Source organism: Hydractinia symbiolongicarpus, chromosome 4 (genome assembly GCF_029227915.1).
Source record: "Hydractinia symbiolongicarpus strain clone_291-10 chromosome 4, HSymV2.1, whole genome shotgun sequence".
NCBI classification, from domain to species: domain Eukaryota; kingdom Metazoa; phylum Cnidaria; class Hydrozoa; order Anthoathecata; family Hydractiniidae; genus Hydractinia; species Hydractinia symbiolongicarpus.
In genome coordinates, this window is record NC_079878.1 from 10,797,697 (window position 1) to 10,822,650 (window position 24,954).

At 32.5% G+C, this 24,954-nt stretch overlaps 2 protein-coding genes across 2 annotated transcripts; one reads left to right on the forward strand and one right to left on the reverse strand.

Moving 5' to 3' along the window:
- Positions 1 to 938: 938 nt before the first annotated feature.
- On the reverse strand, positions 939 to 6,943 carry LOC130641206 (serine/threonine-protein kinase Nek2-like). Its single transcript, XM_057447908.1, has 8 exons — positions 6,783 to 6,943; positions 5,769 to 5,986; positions 4,169 to 4,409; positions 3,870 to 4,079; positions 3,615 to 3,715; positions 3,017 to 3,099; positions 2,830 to 2,884; positions 939 to 1,971 (listed from the first exon to the last, which is right to left on the reverse strand). The coding sequence occupies exons 1-8, from the start codon at positions 6,879 to 6,881 to the stop codon at positions 1,764 to 1,766; spliced, it is 1,215 nt and encodes a 404-aa protein (XP_057303891.1). The 5' UTR covers positions 6,882 to 6,943; the 3' UTR covers positions 939 to 1,763.
- A 5,259-nt stretch (positions 6,944 to 12,202) lies between these two features.
- Positions 12,203 to 23,085, forward strand: LOC130641208 (serine/threonine-protein phosphatase 4 regulatory subunit 4-like). The gene is made up of 22 exons (XM_057447910.1): positions 12,203 to 12,414; positions 12,718 to 12,791; positions 12,868 to 13,112; positions 13,777 to 13,850; positions 13,954 to 14,060; positions 14,676 to 14,783; positions 14,965 to 15,086; positions 15,498 to 15,626; positions 16,526 to 16,632; positions 16,983 to 17,054; positions 17,237 to 17,356; positions 17,515 to 17,592; positions 17,757 to 17,825; positions 18,128 to 18,307; positions 18,450 to 18,555; positions 18,653 to 18,780; positions 18,908 to 19,072; positions 19,861 to 19,902; positions 19,977 to 20,042; positions 20,854 to 20,992; positions 21,561 to 21,642; positions 22,228 to 23,085. Exons 1-22 carry the CDS (start codon positions 12,310 to 12,312, stop codon positions 22,268 to 22,270), a joined length of 2,361 nt encoding a protein of 786 aa, XP_057303893.1. The 5' UTR covers positions 12,203 to 12,309; the 3' UTR covers positions 22,271 to 23,085.
- The last annotated feature ends 1,869 nt before the right edge of the window (positions 23,086 to 24,954 follow it).

Below are 24,954 nucleotides of genomic sequence, written 5' to 3' on the forward strand. Positions count from 1 at the left end.
CAACGGCAAAAAAAAATAAAAAAATAATAATAATATTAACCTAAGAGGTCCTCAAATAGCATGTAAAGTTACCACCCTCGTCTTCAGGTTTTTTGTCCTTTTGTTATAAGATACGTCATCTCTCAAAAAGGCAAAAAACCCTGGTCATGAGGGTGGCAAAGTTACTATAAATGTCATCAACAATAGACATGATTTTAAATCGATTTAAAGAATCACTTAACAATTATTACACGAAACCTTATAAGGATGAAATCGACATATATATAAATAAAATATTGAAATTAAACTTTGGGAAATACCCTAAGAAAAACTTTCCCTATAAAGCTTAATCTTCGCAGGGCCCAATAATCGCGAACATTTCTTCTTTTAAGCAGTCCTCTCGCAACCTCTTCTCTAGGGTAAAGATACAAGATATCCTGAGGATGAGGTTGTTCCTCTCGGGTAGACATTTAAATGAGACGGTAGTTAACCTCAGGACATCTTGTATCTTTAAAGGTAAGTTATTCAAAGAAGGCGTTTATTTATAACCTCTGAAACAGGGTTTGGAGACAAGGTTTATATCTCAAAGAGGTCTGGGTACGAGAATGAACATTAACTTTAAGCATTACGGTATATTTATCCACTAGCTTACCTTTCTTGGCCACCCTTGTGTCCAGGGATTTTTTCTTTTTGATATAAGGGAGGAGAGAGATTTTTCCTTTTTGATATAAGGAAGGACAGAGATTTTTCCTTTTCAATATAGAGAGAATAGAGAAAGGTATTGTCGGTGTCTTCTCTCTTACGAAAAAGATTCGCCTTAATTGCAGTTTCCCTAATATAATCCTACACTAACCTTAAATCCAGGTTTTTTATTTTTTTTATCGGACTGAGAAATAGAAGCCTTAAAAACGAGGTATAACTTATCAGCTTTGGGATAAATTTGAAAACTTCAAAAAGTATGACTTGAAGTTAAATCTTTTCTTATAAACGAAATAAAATATATTTACAATTTTCAGTCGTAACTGTACAAAAAAAATGAGTGATACAGATAGTTTAAAGAAATAAATCTTTCTCTCAGCATTTTCAGTGTAATAATTTAAACATGCATGCAGAGAGAAACTTGAACGAAAAATGAATATTGAAAAAAACTTTTTTCAGGAAAAAACTACCTCCGTTCTCTGCAAAATTCGGACGTTTTGTAAACATCGCAAATTGTATGAAGTAAAAAATGAAAAACTTATTACTTTACATTCATTCCAAACACGATCAAATTTTTCAATATAATACATACAATGTAAAACATATACATTTGGGAATCGACCTAGAGCTGGGTTTCTTACACCACGTGTAAAATGTTTGCTCGATGGAAAAAAAAAACAGCGTTAAAAAAATGTTACGTTTATTCCATCTCTTCCAAATACTTTTATCGTGCGCTTTACGACTTTTCATTCTATGCAGACATTTGACTTTATACACCAAAAATTTTGACATAAAAATTTGTACATAAATGAAACATAAATTTTTTGGAGAATAAAAGGGGTAGTCTCCTCTAAGCATGCATTTTTATTGAAAGAATAAGTTTTCAGCGAAACCTGCTAGTAGAATTAGAGTTAGCTTAAATACTAAAATGTATGTCGCAAAGAGCTAAACTACTAACCCTTCCAACTCGCGTTTTTGCATGCATGACCAACTGTCCAAAACTCAAATAATAACAAAATAAATTCAAAGTTTTCAAAACAAAAATTTACATTGATGCAGAAATTTTTTGCAAAACCTAACCATTATCACCTCAGTCCTCCATAAGCACCCCTTAGCCGGCTCTCATAACGGGGAAGGGCGTGGTTCTGATCAAGGAATCGCAGCGCACGTTCGTGTCGATCTTCTCCGTAGAGAGCATTCTTAGAAATTTCTTTGTGGAAAAACATGTTCTCTTTGTCTTGAAATTGATCCAGGGTTGTTCTCTTGTGTCCAGTATAATACCTTGGTTCAGGGCTAAACAAAAATGCAGTGGAAACAGTTGACATGTGTTTCTATTTACGTTGTAATTGACGAAAAATTTTTTAAGAGGGGAAAGGGGAAGAAGGCCCTTTAACCTGTGACCTAAACTTCTACATAAATCGATGGTACAAATAACACATATTATAAACAACATTCCTTTCTCATGTTTAGTCAGGTAATTCGTTTCAGACATTTGCTAAGAGCCAGAATGAACTTAACCCTATACTTCCAGTCTCTGACAGAGCCGGCACAGCGCGTCAGGGGCGCATCCCTATAATTTCTTGTGGAGAAAGGTTAAGACTTAGACTCACACAGAAGTCCTACTAATTCTTTCCCTTAATAAAAAGAGCAAAAATTATAAAAATTCGTAATGACAGGTATTGCTAAAAAGGGTCCAACTTGAGAGGAAATTAAAAGTATTAAAAAAGATCTAGTAGAGGAGTTTTTGCGTGGATTTAATTTCACGTTGATTTGATTTTACGATTGGCTGCTAATAGGATTTTTTCGGTGCGTGGAGTAATTGGCAATTTTGCTGAATTTGTCATGGAATTAATTTGGTGAATGATAAAAAAAAGATATCTATTTTAAAAATCCTATTTAATGAAGGAGAGATTTGTATGCAGTATCAGCAGCAAATATTTTGTTAAAATCACTTGATGAAATTCTGTTTCTTAATGGATCTGAAAAGTTTTGTTCTTTACTTAGCTTGATTTGACATCCCTTTGACAAAATTCACCAATCTTATCAAAAATTTTGTACGTCAAGTAAAAGTTAGGATCAACATGTAATAGACCTGAATGGAGAAAGTCAATAGAGAGTGTTGATGAAATTAAAGGTGGCATAGATACTGACCGAGTAACTTTTTCATTCGAAAGTCGTTCACGTTCTTCTAAAAGTCTTTCGCGTCCTACAAATTATAATTCCAGTAGAAATTCACAATTTATTTAGCTAGACTGTAGTACTTTACATTTTAAACGATCTTGTTTTCGATGATAAAATCTTCTGCTAAAACATCGCAATAGAAAAATTGACAACTTACTTTCCAGCTCCTTCTCCCGTTCATCCAGCCGACGTTCTCTCAGATTTAAACTTTCTTCCCTTCTTTGTAATACTACAGAGGATCTAAAAAAATACAACTTATATACAGTAAGCAATCGCTCATCAAAAATTATTTCTCCTTTTAATTCCCGGATTCAACTGTTAAAATACGACCATTCAAACATTCTCAATTAGAACAATTTGTGATATTCTCTCCATGTGTGAAATAACATGCCCAAAACAAGTATTACATTAGCATTTTGTATGTATATCACCAACACGTAGATTTAGATATTAAATTAGATTCTAACATCGAGCAAAAAATCTGATAAAACTAATAGAGCTATCATTGTGGTAGCTCTATGATCAATGATCATAAGAAGCAAGGGACAGGGCGTTGCGAAAAACAAGTTCTTTTCTCTTACTTAAAAAAGGCAAAACAAGAGTAAAAACACCACATACAATAATTAATTATTGATTCAGATACCTTTTAATTTACCCATCTCATATGTGAGTTTTTAATCAGTTTTGGCTTTTACAAAAGCATGTATTTTTTATGAACTTTTCAAATACCTTGAAGCCATAAGTTCAAAACTTACGTTTCTGAAGAAGCAGCTATCTTCATATCTCTCCCCATTTTCATATTTTTCTGTACTAGTTGAGAGTTTAAAATGTCTTGAATTGACGGCCTTCTAGATTCCTAAATACAAAAAATGCACAAAAATTACGTTCAAAAACGAAGAAAACACAGCAACAAAAATATCACCACCTGCAACAGCAACAGCAACAACAACAACAACAGCAACATTAAAGACAACAACAACAACAACAACAACAACAACAACACATCTTACTACAACAGTCAGCATCCGTTCTATTATTCTTTGCATATCTTTCGAGTAATGAGATGGAATTGGTTTAAAATGACCATCCTGTATTTTTAATGCTAACATCTTTTGGTTGGCTGCTAAGAACGGTGGTAACAGAGCACATAACTCGTATATTAAACACCCAAGTGACCAAATATCTGATTTTTCATTATAACTAGATCGGTTGACAAGTTCCTTAAAAAGATAAAAAACGTATTTGCTGAAAACAGATGGGAATTACCAAACAAACAAACAAACTGATGCATCAAAAATGAAATACTAACTGGAGACATATAGTAAGGTGTTCCAACGAAGGTTTTAGCAAAGCTAGTTTCGTGATGTAAAACTCGGGCCAAACCAAAGTCCCCTAACTTGCAGTTCTTATTGCCGTCTAGAAACACGTTAGCAGGTTTTAAATCTCGATGGAGGACAGTATTGCCCGCCCTTGAACAATTATGACATTCTTTTAAGGCAGATGATAATTGGTACAGCACCTTCCAAATGAATGGTTCATCAATATACTTCCTAGAAAGAAAATAGTTTATGGACAGTTTTACAATGTAATTTTAGCTACAAATACTAAGATAAAGTTGATCTGTCTGCTTGATCAAGGACCAATTATGCAGCAGTTACTTGGAAAGGGATTGTGCTATGACTACTGCACTACTACTACTAAAAGTGTCATGTCAATAATTCAACTGTGTACAATAGAGTTGAGTTTATAAACGTGAAAAGGCCAAACACTGATCCTCTACTAAAATGAAGCATACTTCTTTAGGTAAAGAAACATTTGCGAATCTTATCCAAATTCACGAAATTTTATAATTCAAAATTTTCCAAGAGCATCAATTCGCGAAAGTTTTAAACGCGAAATAAATTTCTCTTTAATTTCAATTCAAAATTGCACATTATGTTTATATATTATGTATTGATTTACGTATTGTTTTATATTGCATCGATATTTTGCATTAAGTAAATATACTCAAGCATGGCAAGAATGGTGTATTTCAGTTTTAGATTAAACTCAACCCAGGATATTTTTAAAGTAAACATTTGGTGATTCGCAAAAGTTTATTTTGCCTAATAGTTTTTTTGCGAAAATGTAGGGACGCAATGTGAAGTTGCTAAAGATATTTACATGACTCATAAAGTAACCTTTCCGTTTCTGCACTTAAACTAAACCTTATCTCATCCGGGGAAATAGAAGAAATGGCTTACTAACATTTAAAAACTACTGCTTGGATACACAAACATTGTTTCAAATATTTTAAAATTTTAAATATGCTGTAGTGTTTGCAATTTAGTACAGAAATTAGCACGAAATAATTTGCACATTATTTGCATGAAAACTGATAATACCTATATATACATGTACTTTTTGAAAGAAACAGAATGAATTTCAGATGTTTTAAAACTATCGAATCTCTTCCTTTTTTCCCGTTTTCTTTATTATTTTCAACAAAATAAACAGGATATTTTTTCAGTTCACAACAAAGAAATGCATCTATGTATGGTAGAGCCTTGAATTTTATTTTTCTTTTCTTGTTATTTATAAAGAGATTTAAACTTGCTACTTGATTTAAAAATACTATGTACAAAAATTAATAAGAAAAGTTTCGACAAAACTATAAGAATATCGAGTTATATTTATTCAAAATGACAAACTGGTAGTTTGAAGGCTGACAAAATATAATAATCTTTACAAAAAATATTGATGTATAAAATCATAGTTATAATAGTAACTAAAACGTTTCTTTTTTACTGAACTTTCATAAAAAAAAGGTGCAGGTTCAACAATACAGAGTGGCTAGTGTCTACGTGCTTTTATGGTTGTATATTTTTTTAAAATTTAAAATTCTGACAAAAAAAATATAAAAATTTTACCTTTCTTTTTTATGTTTTAATACGAGAGCGGCAAGATCGCCACCCTCACAATATTCCATTATGATGTATATTTTTGTTGATACTTTATCAATGATACGGTCATGATAACGAACAATATTTTCATGTTTTAACTCTCGCAATAGATTTACTTCAGAAACAAGCAACTGTTTTTCAGCATCACTCATTGTGCCATAATCTAATTCTTTCCAAACACGAATCTAAAGTAGGTAACAATTAAATACAAGACTATAAAATCTAAAAAAGATTCTACTTCAAACTGAATTATATCGTCTTTGCAAAGGTTTTTTAACTAGAATCATATAATTTCACGCACAATTTCTCATTATAAGTTTTTGCAGAATTAAGGTTTACAAGATGACAAAACAACAACTTAAAAGCTGAATGTCAAATCCATTTTTAAGAAATTTTGAACCAAAAAAATTCTAAAAATAACCCGCATTTTTAAATTAGAACGAAAAAAACTTATTAATTAATTAGGTAATTTTGAAAAGTCTAATATTTAAACTAGGGTTGATTACACATTCAAAAGAGTGGTAAGTAATTGGGGCATAAGTCCAATAACCTGAGTCTAAGTATCAGTGAAAGTTTTCACTTTTTCTGAAAATAAAAAAAGGACTAAAGCCTGCATAAAATAGACAATTTTTAGGCTTAGGCTTGTGTAAAATTAAGGGTGTGAAATATTATTATAACTTTGTTAAAAAATAAAATGCAACCACAGAACCGAATAATATTGCTTAGAAATCGCTGATAAAATCATCGAAATGCAAAAATTCAGCTTTAAAACACTACTACACAACATAGTCAACATATAGTAAAAGTTTAACCGAATTAGCCTCCAGAAATTTCTTCTTTATAATGTTTCTAGAAACAACAGCAATTGTTCTTCACATAAAAGCAAGACCATTAGTAGCAATAAACATTTGCTTGGTGTATTCCAACAACAGTTCTGAAGGCTAATTTTTTTACCCAAGTCAATATTAAAGAACACAATACCTTGCCATCTGACTTTCTTTGAATCTTCCGACATGTACCATACGCACCAGTACCAATGGTCGAGAGGACTTGATAGTCCTCTAGCTTGTTACTTGGCATACCTCCTAATAATCACTATTAGTGTAAGGTACTTTTAAATTTTTTATGTTATATAACTAAAAAGGACTATCAATTATATTAGTCAAAAGCAACATTAAGTGGGAATCTAATACCAGATTTGAATCTATATGCATGGGGTTTTGTGTTAAATGGTTAAATAATTAACAGTACAACCTGGTCAGGATGAAAACCATCTTAATTCTTAAAGAGTGCAGAATGAAAGTCATTTTAGGTTCAATATCTTTTTTGGAGGTTACCAAAGGAAATCCCACCTCCCAAAAATGGTCATTTAAACATGATTTACCTGAAAAGAAACTATTGCAAGTGTACAGAACCATTTGGCATGCATACGTAATAAAGGTATTGCACATAAAAGATTACTGCGCATATGCAAATTTATGGTGGATGTAAAGTTGCTACAACACTATAAAAAATCTGCATGTGCACGTTAGAAAGCTTTTTTGTGGTTTGAAAACTAATTTTATGTAAATTGTTTCAAGATATTCACATTTAAAGTATTTCAGATTTAATTATGCTGCATAAATTATGATGTCATATTTAAGTAATAGCAAATTTTGGTATTTTCTATCATCAGTAATTTTAGACCTGTTAAGGGATGTGCATTTAAACATTATCAATGCATAGATATTATAAAGGTAAATTGACTAACACATTTTTTTTGACAAAACACTCGTTGGCTCGTCCCAGGTCTCTTAATTTTTTGCTGATAAGGAGAATGTGTGTGCAAGAGCTTTGTAGTGATTACTAGAAAAATATAACAAATATTGTTACAGGTATTAAATGAGTTATATATTTCATAACTTTTTTAACGTCCTGGATATTTACATCATATTCAACAGGGGACGTTTAATAAAGGGGGTCATCATTAACGACAATATTAATGCAAATCTGAAGAATTACGGTTTAGGTCTTTCGTGAAGGACGCACACACAATATTTTTTGATTTTTAATTCCCTTTATTCCCCTTGTCCATACCAGTTTCTTTTTTCTAAAAAAATGTGTGAACAAAAACAACTACTAAAAATTCTCTATTTAAAATTCTTATGTATATGGATAACAGAACAACTTGTCATTAACGTCTGCACCTTAGGGGTTAGCAAAAATGGAGGCAAAAGCAGGTAAAGGGAGGGGTTCAGCCATAACCGGAAATACTTTGGAGAGAATTTTTTTGGCATTTCTTGTTGATTTGGTTGTCTTTACAAAAAGCATTATACAAGTTGTTCTGTTATCCATATACATAAGAATTTTAAATAGAGAATTTTTTTATGAAAATAAACAGACTGAAGAAAATTTGTCGCTTGTGTCTCCTTCATAGATCCTCTTTGTTGATTCGCTTCACCGAGTCTTTCTAATGTTGCACCTCCATTTTGAGCAATAGAAAAAGAAGTACATGGCGATGTTTAAAGCAGCCACATCCAAGACAAGTTGGAAAGTTTTGCAACCATTTTAATCACAAAATCGAGACTTAAATCACGCAACTACCCTCTACAACCTTCTATACGCCATGAGTCGTTTTTATTATTTACGCTTTTTAGTTTATTTTTAATATTTTGTTGTAGGTCCACATCAGCTTTTAGCTGCGTTTGTATTTAACCTGCGCAACAAAATAAATTAGTAGTAATAGTAGTAGTAAGACGTTTCAGCCACATACTTTTTAAAGAGGGTGCAGATAAGCCACAAACACCCGCATATATAGGGGCAAGTTCGGGCGATTTTTCGAATAAAATTGGCGGTTGTCCCCCGAAACATTCCCTAAATGCAATTCCTTGTAACAAACCATGCCGACAATAGTTGGGAAGGCACTTGAAGAGAAAGGAGTTAATAAAGTTTATATATAAGTTATTTATAAAGTAAACTTTATCAAAAACCATCAAAAACAGTTCTTTTAAGAACTTTGCTACCAAATAGTAAGCTAATTTTAATTTTTATAGTTTTTTTGAATTATATTAGTGTCTGTTTTTCGGGCATTGTTCGGGACTTTGCGGTTTTTTTCGGGGAATACTCAAATTTTTTCCAAAAAGCCGAACTCGCCCGAAAACGCCCACACTTTTTATGGCGTATGCGGCTTATCGGCACCCTTATACTTTTTTGCTTGACCCTGCACAAATAACTCCCACCGCTCAGTTTGAAGGCATTTTTTGAAAAGTTGTTTCAGAGGATGGCTTAGTCAAAACCGTAAAACCAGAGTTTCAGATCGTCATGAAAGCCAATAGTTTAGACATAATATGGATGGTATGCATCATGGCCTATCTCTAGCAATAATATTCTAAAGTTATAGCCTTGTGAAATCTCTTGCCTTTATTTTCCTGTTGTATAGCAACCGCTTTGAAAAACTAATACAACACAGTCAAAAAACTGTAAGTATTAAATGAATTATAACTCAATTTAAGGGATCCCTCAAATATGAGTTTTCCAAGACTTTCAGATGTGTAAAGCTAGCTATATATGCTAGTTATAGTACTGACAATAAACAACTTTTTGCTTAAAATATACTAACTACATACATATATTAAATGACAAGTTTAGGTAGAATTCAATTTGTGTTTCAGTTCTCGTCTGCTTCGCTGATGGTGTGCTGTTTTATGGTTGAATAATAGAGTGTCCACGTCTTCATTCAAAACAAACGAATTTCTCTTGAATTTTACCGCGCCAATGGCGCATTGTAGTGGATGCACGAAATGTTCTTGAGAAATGTAAACAAAAGCTCCGTCTTTGAGATTTTTATAACGCACAATATCTTTTTTTTTAGTTATAAAGTTAAAAACAAATACATTTAGCAAAAAAATTAGTTTTTACCTTTTTTACAGCAAGCTACTTTAAAGGGTATAGTTCGTCAAAATAATTACGAAATAGCTACATTTTCCCCACAAAATTTTTCCTGACGAATTTTCCCCCGAGAAATAAATTGGGAATCCTCTGCGATGAAGTTCCTCCCCGATTTTTTCTTGGTTCGGCGACCATAACGTACCATCTATGGCGATGTTTAATAAGATTAACGACGAGCATGCTAAAAAGATTGGCTGTGCCTGTGCGATATAGTACATTACGGTTTTATATTGGTATTTAGAGTAATCGCAGCATTGCGGAAGTGAAGTTGTGCAGTCTGTTTTTTTCTGTTGTTCTATAGCCTGGCCTGTACCATCTGGCATCTTCCGTTATAGTTTATTTGTTATTGTCATATTTTTATTGCTGTGTTTATAGGTTATAACATATTTTTGATATCCTTATTCATTTAGATAGTTAAATTCTAGAATTTTTAGGTTGTTATGCTAGAATCCCTTAAAACAAACCTGGAAACGCAGAATATGTACACTCACACCGTCTGTGTATTTTCGTTGCAACTTTTATATAGCTATGATGTTCAAAATTTTGTTATTCCTTAAAAGTGCCATCTGTGTATCCTTGTTGCAGCTTTTAATATTTCATATCTGATCATTTTCAACAAAAATAACCAACATATTTAAATTCAGCACAAAATTTATAGAAACATGCAAATTTTCAAGTTTATACACTAAATACAACTGCCTCTATTAGTAGCCAAATTTCTGATGTTTTATGAAGAAATGACCACACAAATTAACTGCAGTGAAAATTTTTCACGCCTTAATCGTTTCAGACGTGTGATTAATTGCTCACCTGAAAAATAAATATTGAGTTTTCAAAAGCAACCTATAAAATCCATTTTGTAGCGTGCGATGGCAGCCCTCAAAATAATTTTTGGAGACTCGTCAGACAAAAGATTTCTGCTTGGTCGGACACTTTTAAATCTCAGAAATTATTGAATAGTCCTCATCATCATCATCATCATTCTCGGCTTAACGTCCGTTTTCCATGCTAGCATGTCCTGGTCCTTTTAATCCACGAGCAAGCCTATTCATAGCCAACTGACCATCCTAGCTAATTCACCGACTCCTGATTTAGTTAAATGAACTACGTGGACATAAATCTCTTTTGCCTGGCCCCTTCATTGTTGGTAACCAGGTCTTGCACAAGAAATCCAGCCATGCAGTTCTTAACTAATGTGGAGGTGAACGCTAACAGAGAATGGATGAATCAAGTCTGCAAAACTGCACTTACAGGCGGAATAGACATTTTATCAAGGATTTAATTGTAGATAATTTCTTCATTTGACAAAACAATTGGAAACCATAGCAGGTCCGAATTTAATGGGTTTTTTCTTTATGCCTGTAAAAATGAAACCCACGTGCAGTATAATTTTTTTCTGTAAAAATTTTGTTAAAGTGTAGCTGAACTTTCTGAATGAATTTTGAAGTTTTATTTAAGCCACGTGGATAAAGATTTTTTTTTTAATTCAAAAACACAGCATATTTTTGCCTATTAAAATGACAGTATAGTCATGCATACTATTTCGGACATGTAGAAAAGGAAGTTAAGATTGAGAGAGTCAAGTAGTACCTGTAGATGCTCGATCATCGTGTTTGGGTTCACAATTTAAAACGTCCCCCACTTTCCTACCACAAAATGAATGCGCAACAAAAATAATCTGGCAGACCGTATCACATGCGTAACATTCTTTGCACGTGTGTTTTACATCGCACGCTTTACCTGATTTACATGTGTGAATCATCGCACACCTACTCAAGTATTCCTGAAAAAGACTGACACTTCTCTTCTGTATTTTGACACTTTTCTTCTGTAACACTTCATTGCACGTGGTCTGAAACTTTCTCTTCACAACTAAAATTAAAAATCTGGTCTTTAATTTTATACACCCATACCACTGCATATCATTGTGAATATTAATTCTGCAGTTTAAGTAAAAGATTTTATTTCGCAGTTGTGTATGTGGAATGTGCACCTTGTGCAATTTCCCTTGTTGGTGATTTAATATGGGCAAGTGAATGTTACCATAGACCCAGGTTAACCCAGGCTCTGTGAGGGAAATTTAAAGAGATGGCACACTGTGTTGGCTGTTGGATGTGGCAGGAAGTTGTCTAGTGAAGCGCAGACACTAAATGGATCTGCAGAGTATAAAATGAACATTAAATACTCTGGAACCCCCTATATAAGCCATGACCCCTCCTGAAAATAATAGACAGGGTACATCCCTTGATATTTGTGTAAAATATGCACGTTATCTAGCTGTTATTGTGAGTGTGTGAAAATGATGGTTCTGCTTGTCTTTATGTTTTGATTTTATTTACTGTAATCATTTTTTTACCATAAAAAGTTTTAGAAAAAAACATCCCTCCAAAATATGATTTGTCATGACCTGTTGTTATATGTTATTATATTACCTTCTAGTAATAAATCATTCCACCTTTTTGTTATGTAGTTAACAAAAACAAAATGATATTGGAAGACAATATTGTTACAAGTTTTTCTTTTCCATCATATTGTGAAATGTCATATTACACCTGATTTTAAAGCTACAGCCATATTTATTATGGCATGGGAGAGTGCCTTCTGTCAGCAAATGCTGGAGCTTGCGCTCAGTGAAGAAGATGTTGAGGAACTTCGATCTGAAAGAAGCATAAAACATAATAAAGTGGTATGATGTTTTATATTTATGGAAAACTTTTAATATATTGTAGCTATCCCTGGAAAATCTATCAAATAAGCTGAACTCAAAGATTTTGTGCTTTGCTTTGTGGAATTAACAAAATATATATTTGGTTATAAAATTTTAAATAAATTTCAAAACCTGACACCATTTCCTGTATTAAAATCCTAATAAAGAAATCCATTGAAACCTGATTTTAAAATTTTGTTAAATTGATTTCAGTTAACAATGCTACCTAACATTGTTTGGATGCTTTTGTTGTATATAAAAACGTTGCATGTGACTCTTTAGACCAATGAAGAGATAGAACAATTGACTATAGATGAATCTCTGCCATTATATGAGCGTACTGTGTTTATCCTCAGGTTGGCTTTATTTGTTACAAACTTGACTGACTTGTTTTTTTTTATTTTACTTGTTTTTATCGATTTACTTTGTCAGCTCAGGACAAGATGTGCAGAAAGTTAGTGCCATCGGTAGTCTGTATGACGTATTGTTAGAAGAGAAAGATGCTTCAAAAATTTTTCCCTTGATTGAAAGTGTGATTCCCAGCACGGTGAAAGATATTCAACTTGCTACTGCACATGTTTTGTTGAAGATGCTGAACAATAAACTTCTTACAGCAGAGGAACTTTCCTCAATGTTTTTGGCATATATCCTTGACAATCTTGGAAGTAAGGATAAAGGTATGAGGAAGCTTGTAGATTAATAGATTTTCATATATTGCTACACTGAAAGGTCTGGTTTATTGATACCATCAATCAGTAAATCAGACCATGTGTCAGAACCCTTATTTTAAAACAACCACAACTAGGAAGCCCACCCTCATTGTGAGAGTAAGCCGCTATTATTTCAAGGTCAAGCTACCTTATCCTGTAACTATATATCCATGTAATGGAAATACCCTAATAATTTGAACTTATATTTAAAGACACGAGAAAGCATTTTTTTATTGTTTTTGTTAAAAACTACTAACTACCAAACCTACCAAAAGCAATGTTAAATAGTTACAGTAAATTGATAGTGAGAAAAACGTTCTAGCGTCTACTTTGTATGCCTTTCATAGTGACCAAATGGGACTAAAAATACCTGGTATTTTTAGAACTTTCAGCAAGATCTTTATTGCATGGACAAGTCTCTCTAATTTTCTAACATTGCTAATTTTAAAAATTGTCACAGGCCTAGCATACTGAGTTTACTGATTCTTTTCACATTTGTCAACTTTAAATGATTTTGACAGGCAAACAAACTAAATCATTTTTTACAGTTCAATGAAAAAAATCGAATGAAAAGATCTATATCTTAGAACCTTTCCAATATTTAAAAGCACAATGTTTTACTATACTTTAGAACTTAGTGATGTATGGTTGGAACTGTTGCTTGCTTTGTTAGATTCGTACTCAAATAAAAATATTAATGAACAAGTATGTTATTGTCGATTATTTTATGGGACAAGATACTATACAACAACAAAATTTCTATTTAAACATCTTATGGAAAGGGAATAACAACATATACTTTTATCAGGTGTTGCAGTTTTTGGTGTCAAATGGTTCACTAACACGCTGTTCTCTCACAAGGAAAATATGTTGTCAGTTGGTTAGTTATCTAGCCAAGTGTTTTGATAAACAAAGGTATGTACTGTTTAGAATTGTAGAAGTTCTGTGCAAATCGCCTGAATCACGGAAATTTCTTTAAACAAAGCAGAGGAAAATATTAGAAACACTAAAATTCTCATATTTATTTTACTTAAGGTGTGCCAAATGATATGAGATTTTTTTAAAGAAAACTAATTCTCTAAGCTGTTTCTTGTTTGTTTTTGACCAGTCACATCAGATTCAGTGTTTAAGATCAAAAGTCCTAATATTTTGTGAGAATTAAATTTCGTGGATTTTGCGAAAAAAGAATTTAATGACTTGTTTCTCAAATTATACCATTTTTCAAGGGCTATTTATGTATAAGATAAAATAAAGATTGCTAAAATTGAAATTTGCATATAAAATTGAAATTTACAGATATATCATATGTAAATCTTATTACTAATTATTTTGAAGATAACACTACTCCAATTTCTTGCCTTACTCTCTTTATGAATACTGTATTTTAATAATACTGATTTATATCCCTATAATAAAGAAATGCTTGTTTTTAATTGGTTTTTCTTGTTCTATTTCTTACATTTTCTTCTTAAAGTTTTATGCATGTGTATTTTGAAAACTATCAATTTCTGTCTTTCTTGGTGTCGTTAGGGTGCAGTTAAATCTTATTCCATCAATGAAAGCATTGTGTCAAGATATTGAGCTTGAGGTTCGATCATGCATGTGTTCTCAACTTGATGAAATGGCAGATAACGTGGAGTAAGTATGGCTGTTTTCTTTTCAAAAGGTTTGTTTACCAAGTAAAGCTAAGTTTTAATAGTTATTTGATGCGTAAGTAAAAAATGGACAGTCTAGCATGCAAAAATAAGTGATGGAGCATGCTTAATGTTTGCTCTTCCAATTTGAAAGTAACTTTTGCCACTTTTTTCTTTCCACGTAGTGAGGAGATCACAGAAGAGTTTATTCTACCCGAACTATGCCTATTAATTCAAGATGAAGAAGCTACAGTTCGACTAGCTGCATTGTCAACAATAACAAGTCTTTTCTCAAAGGTGAAGTCAGGTAATCCATAAAAATTACAAATGCTGTAGAATGTTCAGCAATTTTGGAGATTAGGAGAAGTTACGTCAGAAGTGAAGGAACAGATAAAAAATTGCATGAAAAAGTCATTGAAAAGTCAGAGTTTTCGTAAATTTTTTCAAAAGTTAGGGAATTCAGGTTTAAATTTAGATATAAACTATCAAAATCAAATCAAAGAGTGCAAATTGAGCATTGCCTTTAAAATTTTGTTTTCGTGATTACCAATTTTACATATGCAAGTATCACATCTTAGTCATGAAATCTAGGGAAAATAAAAATTGACCAGTTACATTGAGAAGAATAGTTTTGGTGTAAACATTGTTAAAAAATAAAAGGTAACAAAAATAGCAGTTAAAATAACTGAAACTGTATGAACTTGATTTGTTTATTTAGAACTTTTGGTGAATAGTGATTTAATATCACTCACGCAAAAATTCTACAGAAAAGCGTTACCAAGAAAATCATTTACAGATTTGCTGACATGTGCAAAATTTATTGGAAAAGTTATGTATTATCTCAAAGGTATATAAACATTACCCCTGGCCATATTTGCTGGGCAATCACTTTGGTTGTTTATGTTTTTTAAATAAATACGAAATAAAAGATTGTGAAGAAAAAAAAGGAAATTCAGAATCAATTTATTAAAAAATCAGCCAAAATTCACTTGATAATGTAATACTGTTCGAAAAGCTTCATATATCTTTAATTCTTAAATAAAGTGTTTTTTTTTCGAAAATACATTTGCCTTGTATTCATAACTTATTATTACAATTTTTTCCATGCACAGGCATTAGCTTTATGTTAATTTTCCCTCAGTAAAAACACTCATATTAATAGAGAATATTGTATTATGAACATTTGTAGCATACAACATCATTCGCACAGAGCGCAATTTGTTAATTTGGGGAATGGATCGGGATGCTGGGTAGAAAAAGTAAAGTAAGGCAGAACAGATAACGTGTGCTGCCCATAATCATAACATATAATCACACTAAAATGCTTGCCTGAGGCAAAGAGGTTAATTACCACAGAGTATGCACGTCTTGGTTTCTAAGGCATGATAAATGCAACTGAATGTAGTTAAAAACTGTTAATTTTGTGAGACTAGAAAACAGGCGTAAATTTTGAAGTATTACAGGGTGGTCACCACTCCTTGATACTGAATTTGGAAAATGGGAAACCCCTTCGGACAATAATTTCTTTAAATCTATTTTTTGTGTAGATTCCGGTTTTTTAGTCGTCACAGCATAAAAATTGTTTACATTTTCTTCTGTTCGTTTTTTGTCAAACAAAATTAATTAGTCCCCAAAAAGATCAGAAAATACTTAGAATACTCCAGAAAAATTCCTTAAATTTACCTTTTGAAAATAAGGGACCACCCTGTGTTATATTCATTGTAACATACACTCCTTCTTTTTAAGATCATCTTGCCAGGGAGGATATGACTTTTTATCTTGATTGCTATCAAGTATTATGTTGTCAAAGTGTTGCAGATAAGAAGACAAATTTGGATTCTTCAAAACTCGATGTAAGCTGTAATTTAGGTCCTTTTTTTGTTTTTCTAATTTCTTAACACAGTGTGTATTTTAATACAAAATGTTTTTTACAGGCTGAGATTATTACACTTCTATGAAAATCTAAATTTCTATTGTTTTTCCTAAAGTTTGCCCAAAAAAACGAGAAAGCAACCTTAAAAAATAACAACAAAACATTTATCCCCACGATATGTTTCATTTGTTTTAATTCTCGTTAAAGATTATTATAAAACTTTTTGTTTTTCGCAATTCGATTAGAAATGATTTTCAATCTTTCATGCTGACAAAAAGATGCAACTCCATTGTTTAAATTCGTTGAATAGTACCGCTCCTTTTTATGTAGACGATGCAACCCACTGCAGTTGAAAATGATTGGGATTCTGAATGTCGATATTGGTGCGCATTTAATTTTCCTGTGAGTTCATAATATTTGTTCTTGAAATTGTAAAATAAATAATCTATAAATGTGTATTTATTTGGTTCTATTTTTGATAGAGTCAGTCTTACTAGGTTATATTGCGTATTCTGAGGTTGAATGGCTGTTTGAATCAATACCTTATTAAAAAGGTAACTAATTCGTTAAACTTTTTTTTGTAGGCAGTGTTGTCATCTATACCATCAGAATGGTTTAAACAACACTTGCTACCATCTTTTCTACACTTGATGAAAGACAACCACCCTGCGGTAAGAAAAGCGATGGCGTGCAGTTTACACGAGGTAAGGCTCTTGACACAAATTTCACAGAGTTTTGTAACTATTAGGGTCGCCTTACACGTGTTGGGCCATTGGACCTGTTTCTGCCTGTGTGACTGTTTGTTTTTACTTGTTTGTTTACGTTAGCAAGAATAAATTTTTTTTCATTTTTTACACATTAGGTGTTAAAGTTACTAAAGCAAGATGTCCACCTTACATACCATGCTTTGAAATTATGTCTAACAGATACCGATATTGAGGTTTGTAAACAGAGCGATTTTAATATTATCAATTCTTATTTTTCCGTAGCACCGATGATTTACTCGTCCTGCGTTTCAGAACAAAAGTTTGGATTCAGTGTCTTTTATTAACTGACTGTAAAGCTATAGGCATCCGGCAAAATAACCTTTTCCTGTTTTCACAGGTTTTACATAGCGTCCTTTCTGGCTTACCTGCTACATTAGAATGCTTACATCAGTCTTCCTCTCGCCAGGTAGTGCTTTCGTTGAAATGTTTTTCCAAGTGGTAAAAGTAAAATGTTTAGTATGAAAAAAGAAGCGTGGCTAAGGGCTGAAACAACCGAATGACGCACTATTGTTGTGGCCAAGGGTCTGAAATTCTACTGGAACGTATATTGTCAGAATCAATTCTATTTGAAGTCTCTAACTGTATTTACATCTAATGATTGAGGGAGCGCCTAACTCCCTACAACATTTTATCTTTCAAAAGTTATACATTCCTTTGTCAAATACGTGCCTCGCACATTTATAACTGTTGTTCTTTTTTTCTTTTCAGAACTATGTATTGGATTTAATTCCTTCCCTTTGCACTTGCGAGCAGACAATAGCAAAGTCTCTACGATGGAGAACACACGAATTGTATTTCCGAAGTATACGTGATTTACACAAATACGTCACGTCTGACCACATATACTACAAATTTGTCCCTCTTTTGTTAAACAATCTTACTACGAGCGTAAGATTTCTTTTTAACTAACTAGTCTTAAAACCATTAGGGGTGTTCCACTAAAATAATTTTTAAATGTGTTTATTTATTCAAAAAAATGTACATGATAATTAAGAAGTGTAATATAATGACATTTTTTGCTTGTCTTTAGAAGGTGCGGCCAGTCAAGCATGCAGCTGGTTGCACACTGCTCGAATTTATTAAATATAATTGTTCAATAGATGAACGAAAAGAAATATGTACGCGGTTAATTACAGGTATTGTCACGCGCATGCGCGGTTGTTAATTTTTTTTGCATTTGTTGTTTTTACCTAGCACCCGCAATTCGTTTCTAACATTTTTTATACATTTTAGATTTGGCTCGCTCACCCAGTAGTCGTTCTCGCCTACTTTTTCTTGATATTTGTCATTTCTCCACTCATTTTTTTTCGAAGCGTTTCTTTAAAGATACATTTTATGATGTTGTGATGGATTTGGCGGTTGTAAGTAACGCTTAACATTTAGTAGCCGCACCCGTGTGCTTTGCCCCTCCGTCATGTCTCCTTCTTAAACTTTCTCCTGACTATTATTTTGACTTCAATTTAAATTTATTTTATACTTTATTTTTAGGACCCTATAGCAAACGTTCGAATAAAATTTTGTGAACTGCTGCCAGTGTTAAAGGCACAAATTCGCTTGCCGTACGATCGTTTTCTTTTACAAATCCATGATCAAACTGTACGGCGAATCATGGCACTCGAAGTTGACGCCGACGTGTCGGATGCAATACGACGGGTAAGTAAATCTTGACCGACAATGCTAATTTTTTTGTCGTAAATTATTCTTGGTAGGAAAAAAGCAACTCGGAAAGAGGAGGATCAAGGGCAATTTTTTCTTGCGAGAATACGCCCACTTTTTTAGTACCGCAGAAATTGCACTCCTATAGTAATTTTTTTAAAAATGATGTTTTTTTTTAAAAAAAGGAACATGAAAAAAAAACAATATCGTTTCTTTTTAAATTTTAATACGTTTTCTTGCAATCTAGAGGTGCTCATATTTACAATCTCCACTAGAGACACTAAATTTAACCTCCCTTCCCCCAAACAAAAAATAATACTAAAATTCTTCTCTACACCAGTGCTGCGCTATTGGTAGATGAATTAAAATTTCGATACACATTTTCTTGTGTTTTTCTTGTGCATATTTTCTTTTCTCTGAAATGGGTGAACTTACAGAGTTCTCCGCCTCCTCAATACTCCTCATTTCTTCTCAATTTCACAAAATCTGCTCAATACTTTACTCTCTTTTAAAACAACAAAACTCTTCTAAACAATTTTTTTTTCTAAATTTATAAATGCATGGAAAAGCTGCATGGGTACGGCAATAATTTGTTCTCAATTCGCAACATCATTTTTAATATCTTTTCAATATCCTCAAATCTCATTTTTTTGTCAAAAAGCTTGAAAATGTTTATCAAAAGTCCTCAAATCTTCTCATATTTGACTCTATAAAAGTTGCAAGCGAAGGAAAAACAGGAAAAAAATAGTTAACTTGGTAATCTTAAGCTAATATTGTTTTCATAGGCAATCATCAAATTAGACAGCGTCCGTTTGAGCACGGAAGGGGTAAATAACTTACTATTTAAAAAACTCAATCACAATGTCACGTGTTTACTAAATTTGTGCACGTGTTTGTGTAGATGGTTGCAACAGATGAGGATGTTATAGACCAACAGCGAGAAAAAGAAGAAAACGAAATTATGGAGGTAACTACAATTTTAGTCAAATTATGTTTAGGCAACGGCTAATTTCGAAGTTAGTCACCACAAGTGTTTGTGTAGACTATTCTATAATAGATTCCCGCATTTTAAACTTGTCAAAGTTCACTTGTCAATGTTTAAAGTCAACATAGCAATTTTCCACAAAATTCGCGGCTTGGTGTGCGGACGTGCCAAAGAATGTGACCAGCAAGTTTTTAACGCTGTCTGTCTAGCCTACGTGTGTGTAAAAGTAGCGACTTTGCTGCCTACTGGTTGCAGAGCATTGACCATTTGACGCGTTTGTCCATATTTGAAAATGACGAAAAGACTACCCTTGTCTTAATATTTCTGTCCAGGATTGGACATAAAGTAAAGGATATTTCCCGTTTTTCCGTTAAATTTGAACAAGCATATTCTGTGAGATGTCATTTTTACAAGAATAAATTATTGGGCATTCTCTTCTAATTTGCGAAATTTATTTTTGTCCTTTAAATATTTTTAAAAACAAATTTATTAATAAATAAAACATACACATGCAATCAATAAGCGATAAAAAAAATTTTGAAGGGAAGCGGGAAAAGGTCGAAAAAGATTTTAATAGCTATGTCGCCCTGCTTAAAATTTTCTTGTCTTCGTTTTGAAAGGATAGGTCTGTTGTATAGTAATAAATCACGGCTGAAATGAAGTTATAAATGTAGTTCGCACCAACTAGTCACTAGTACCCTAAGAAACACAAAAACTGTAAGCATGATGCTTCAAAACTAAGATGCATCGTGTGTATGGAGGCTAACAATCAAATCGAACATTGCAATTGCAGGAATGTTCACGTCATAGAGAAGTTGAGAGTGGTCACCAGTTGAAACATAGATCACAATCTGTCACAGAGAGAATGGAGCCTCTTATCAGGAAGCCCAGACAATCAGGATCGTTTAGTTTTAAAGAACTGCCGAAGAAAGGTATTCTTTGTATTTCTATTCTATATTTTTTGAAAATGTAAGTTTGTGTAACTGTAACTTTAAAATATAGTTTTGCTTGATGTGATGAATTGAATTATGCATGAACTAATTTTTGTAAAAAAAACATTTTCGAAATTTTTTTTTGGGCGAAGGTAGCAAATCCTACTATTTTTTTAAAATAAAATTTCGCGCATTTAACAAATAAGAAATATGATGACAATTTTCTCTCAATTTTTTCTGTTTTTCGAGATTTTCGGTGAAAGACGTAACATAAGAACAGCTGGAGTTAAGATTCACATACCTATTGTATAAGAAGTTGTTGGGTAAATAAAAAATAATAAATAAATAAAATATCAATCATTATTTATTAAAGAAAAAACTAAATTTTCCGTGAATTAATTTTCGCAAAGTTCGCGAATAGCCAGTTTTCCAATAATTAACTATCGCAAAATTGATTAAAAGTAGCAAAATTCGCGAAAATCATTCTTGCGAAAGTTAATTCCCATAAAGCATATGAACAAAATGTGTATCTCATCTGAAGCAACTGAATATAAGGATTAATTTGAAGGTACGACGAAATCTAAAGAATCGTCTCTCACGAAAATCTCATCTCCTTCCAACAGTGGCTCGAAAATTTCATCGAAGAGAAGGTAACTTTTTTGAATTTTTAATGCTGGAAAAATGAATGTAAAATATGGATTAAAACAGAAGCGGCTACCTTATCTGTAAAAAAAAGTCGGCAAAAATAAAAACTCGGCAAAAATATTAGTCACTTGGACAAAATTTAGTCACTTTTTGCTGACTAAATTTTTGAATTTAGTCACTTTTTGACGACTAAATTTTTGAATTTAGTCACTAATAAAGAATAATTGCATAAAACTGATAAAAATTGGCAACAAGGAAGAAAAAACGGCAAAAAGGTGGTAGGTAAAAAGTTAGGTCGAAAAAGAAATGTCGGCAATAGAGTTTGGTCGGTGATAAAAAAGTCGGCAAAAAGTTTAGTCACCTAGCCAAAATTTAGTCACTTTTTGCCGACTTTTTTTTACCGAAAATAATTATGCCATTCGTCAATCCCCGAAAAAAAAATTTCGGGGATTGTCCTTTTTTAAAGTCTAGTCTCGTAAATTCTTTGTTTTAAAGGTATTATAATTATGATTTTATTGTCTCGTTTTTAGGATTCGCAGAATTGTGTATTGTATATTGTATGATCAGTATTAAATTTTGAATCTTTTTAGTTCGTCACATACCACCGCACAGCAAAGACGTACACCAAAATGAGCTATCGATCTGATCAAAGAAAGTGGATAGCGCTACATGATCAGACAGTGTCTGATAGTCCGTTGGTTTGTGAGGTACTCAGCTACTTGCAGTGCAAAGTAGCTATGTGCACAACCTCGTTTCCAGGACCTGAGAAGAAAAGCTTCTGGGGATGAGATTGGCCATATGTGTTGTGTGATTTTTTTGGTTTATTTGAAATAAACTCAATTAAATGTTTGCCGTAATACTTCACGTTATGCATAGGTTCTGAGTAGAGCAGAAATATGTGCGTTTTGACTGTTGAACCATTTTCTAAACTGATAGGTGTAGTAAGAAGTGGAATAACCAGGCTTGAGCTTAATTATTGTTTTCTTTTTTTGATATCACGTAGCAGCATCGTATATTCGTGTTTTATCTGAGATGTTCGAATATATTTTTCTCTTAACTCTATTGCTTGACTTGCAATTTTAAGATTTAATCCATTCCTCTTTATTTTTTTAATTCATCGTATATTCGTGTTTTATCTGAGATGTTCGAATATATTTTTCTCTTAACTCTATTGCTTGACTTGCAATTTTAAGATTTAATCCATTCCTCTTTAATTTTTTAATTTGTAGGTCACCCCTTAGTTACCAGCCTTTGGATTGGCAAATGAGCGTAAAAATTTATGTAAAAAAATAATTGTTTTATGTTAGATAGATATAATATATTTTTATGAAAATAATTGTGAAAGTTTGTACATGTTATATATGACATATTTAATTTATAAATAATTGTATTGAAAATACGTTCCAAATAATATATTAGGCCATCTAGAACGATTTTTTTTCGGTTGGCGGTTATTAAGTTCGGTTCACGGTTGTGTTGTTTGGTTCACGGTTACATAGTTCGGGTCACAGTTCTGTGCATTTCTTAGTTGTTAGTATTTAACGGAACAAAATTTGATTTTTTATCATAAGTTTGCTTTTAAAAAGTTTATGTATTCCATTGAGGCATTTAAAATTTCGAGTTGCGTTTTCATTGGTTTATCGTTGGGTAAAATGTTTTTAAGTACTTGAAAAGCTTCACACAGGCGTTGTAAACGTTGACGCTCACGATTATTATTCCTCGCTCGTTTCTCTTTTAAAACTTTTTCACAATGAATGCTCTTCTTCGGACTTTTTCTTTTCGCAGAGACGACGTCATTATTTTGCGTCACCGGTTCGTCAGCAGGGTCGAGTTTTCGTTTCTCTTTGGAAAACAAAATATCGTCATCTGGTGATGTTAGAATAGAAGATGGATTGTTGGTGATAACAGCGTGTTTGTTCTGTTCGTTTGTCGTTGAATTTTTCGTCACGAGTGCTTGAATTGAGCGGAGTTTTGCAGTGTATAACTGATCGATAGTGGAAACAACTTGTTTGTTCTCGCACTTTTGCAAGACTGCCAAGTCCACAAACTTTATTTGCGTATCTTCTGAAACTCCTTGACTCGATGATATATCATACCACTGGTTTGAACATACTAAAACAGCTTTGTTAAAGGGAGGCATTTTCTTCACTTTTTCGATTACCACTAGAAAAAAATAATTCGTTTGTAATTGATAGTCTTGATTTTATCAGTTCTTTTAAAATTAAGTTTAAACTGTAAACAGTCTTCGTATGGATGGTAAGAACTCTTTGTTAAAACAAAATTATAAAGGAATGTGTTGGCAACAATTGTCTAGTGGGGGCGTGATTTTATTTAACTCCGAATAGTACTTTTTGTCTTTCTCTGGGCGATTGCATAGCTGTGGTACGGACGCACAAAATGGTAAATAGAATAGATTTTTATCGACTATATTACGAAGGGCGAAACCCCGTGCATTTTTTTTCCGCAGTCTAACAGGTAGTTAATAATTATATGCAAAAAAAACTTGACGGATAGTAAATCAAAGTAAAAATACTATAAAGTTATTTCGTGAAAATAAAAAGAAAAGAAAAGGATTTATTGTCCCTTAAAAATTAATAAAATAATGAAAAACTTACCTCTTGTATGTGGTTAACCAGTCTGATCAAATCTTGCTATTTTATAGGGTACTTTTTGGTCCTTTTTATATCAAGCAGGTTGTGACACGTGACTGGTGTATTTTTTCTTTCCCATAATTACGGCTTCCTTTGAAGTTGACTTTTAGCGCTAATAGAAGTGTCAAATTTACTTCTAATTATGGGTCCTGATTAGTATTGAAAATGATCTGAATACTTTACAAAGAAAACCGAAGTAACATACTAATTAATCAATAGATGATAATTGAGTACAGGTTTAAATTTGTCATTGTCTGACATATTATTGACAGGTTTTGTTTGGTGTTTTATACGCAGTTAAAGTTGTACAACATCGCGGTTTACCAGGAAGTTTTTATCAATGTTTTTTTAAGTTAACTTCAGTATTAGAAATTCCATGGAACTAGAATCGTTTTTTCAACAGCCCTGAGGAGGAGATTGTCTTCTTTCTAACATAAATTATATTCAGTCAAGTTTTCTGTTCTTGTATTGCGGCAATGAGTTAAGTGTCATTTAAAAAATCCGAATTTCAAAATTCCAAAACCTTGTGTTGGCAAAAATAAAAATCAGTTTTTATGTAAATGAACGTCCCCGAAATGGGTTGATACTGAGAAAAAAAATTAAAACGCGCAAATATTTTTTCCCTTTGCGTCGAAATACGAAACAATAAGCTGGCATTAACAACCT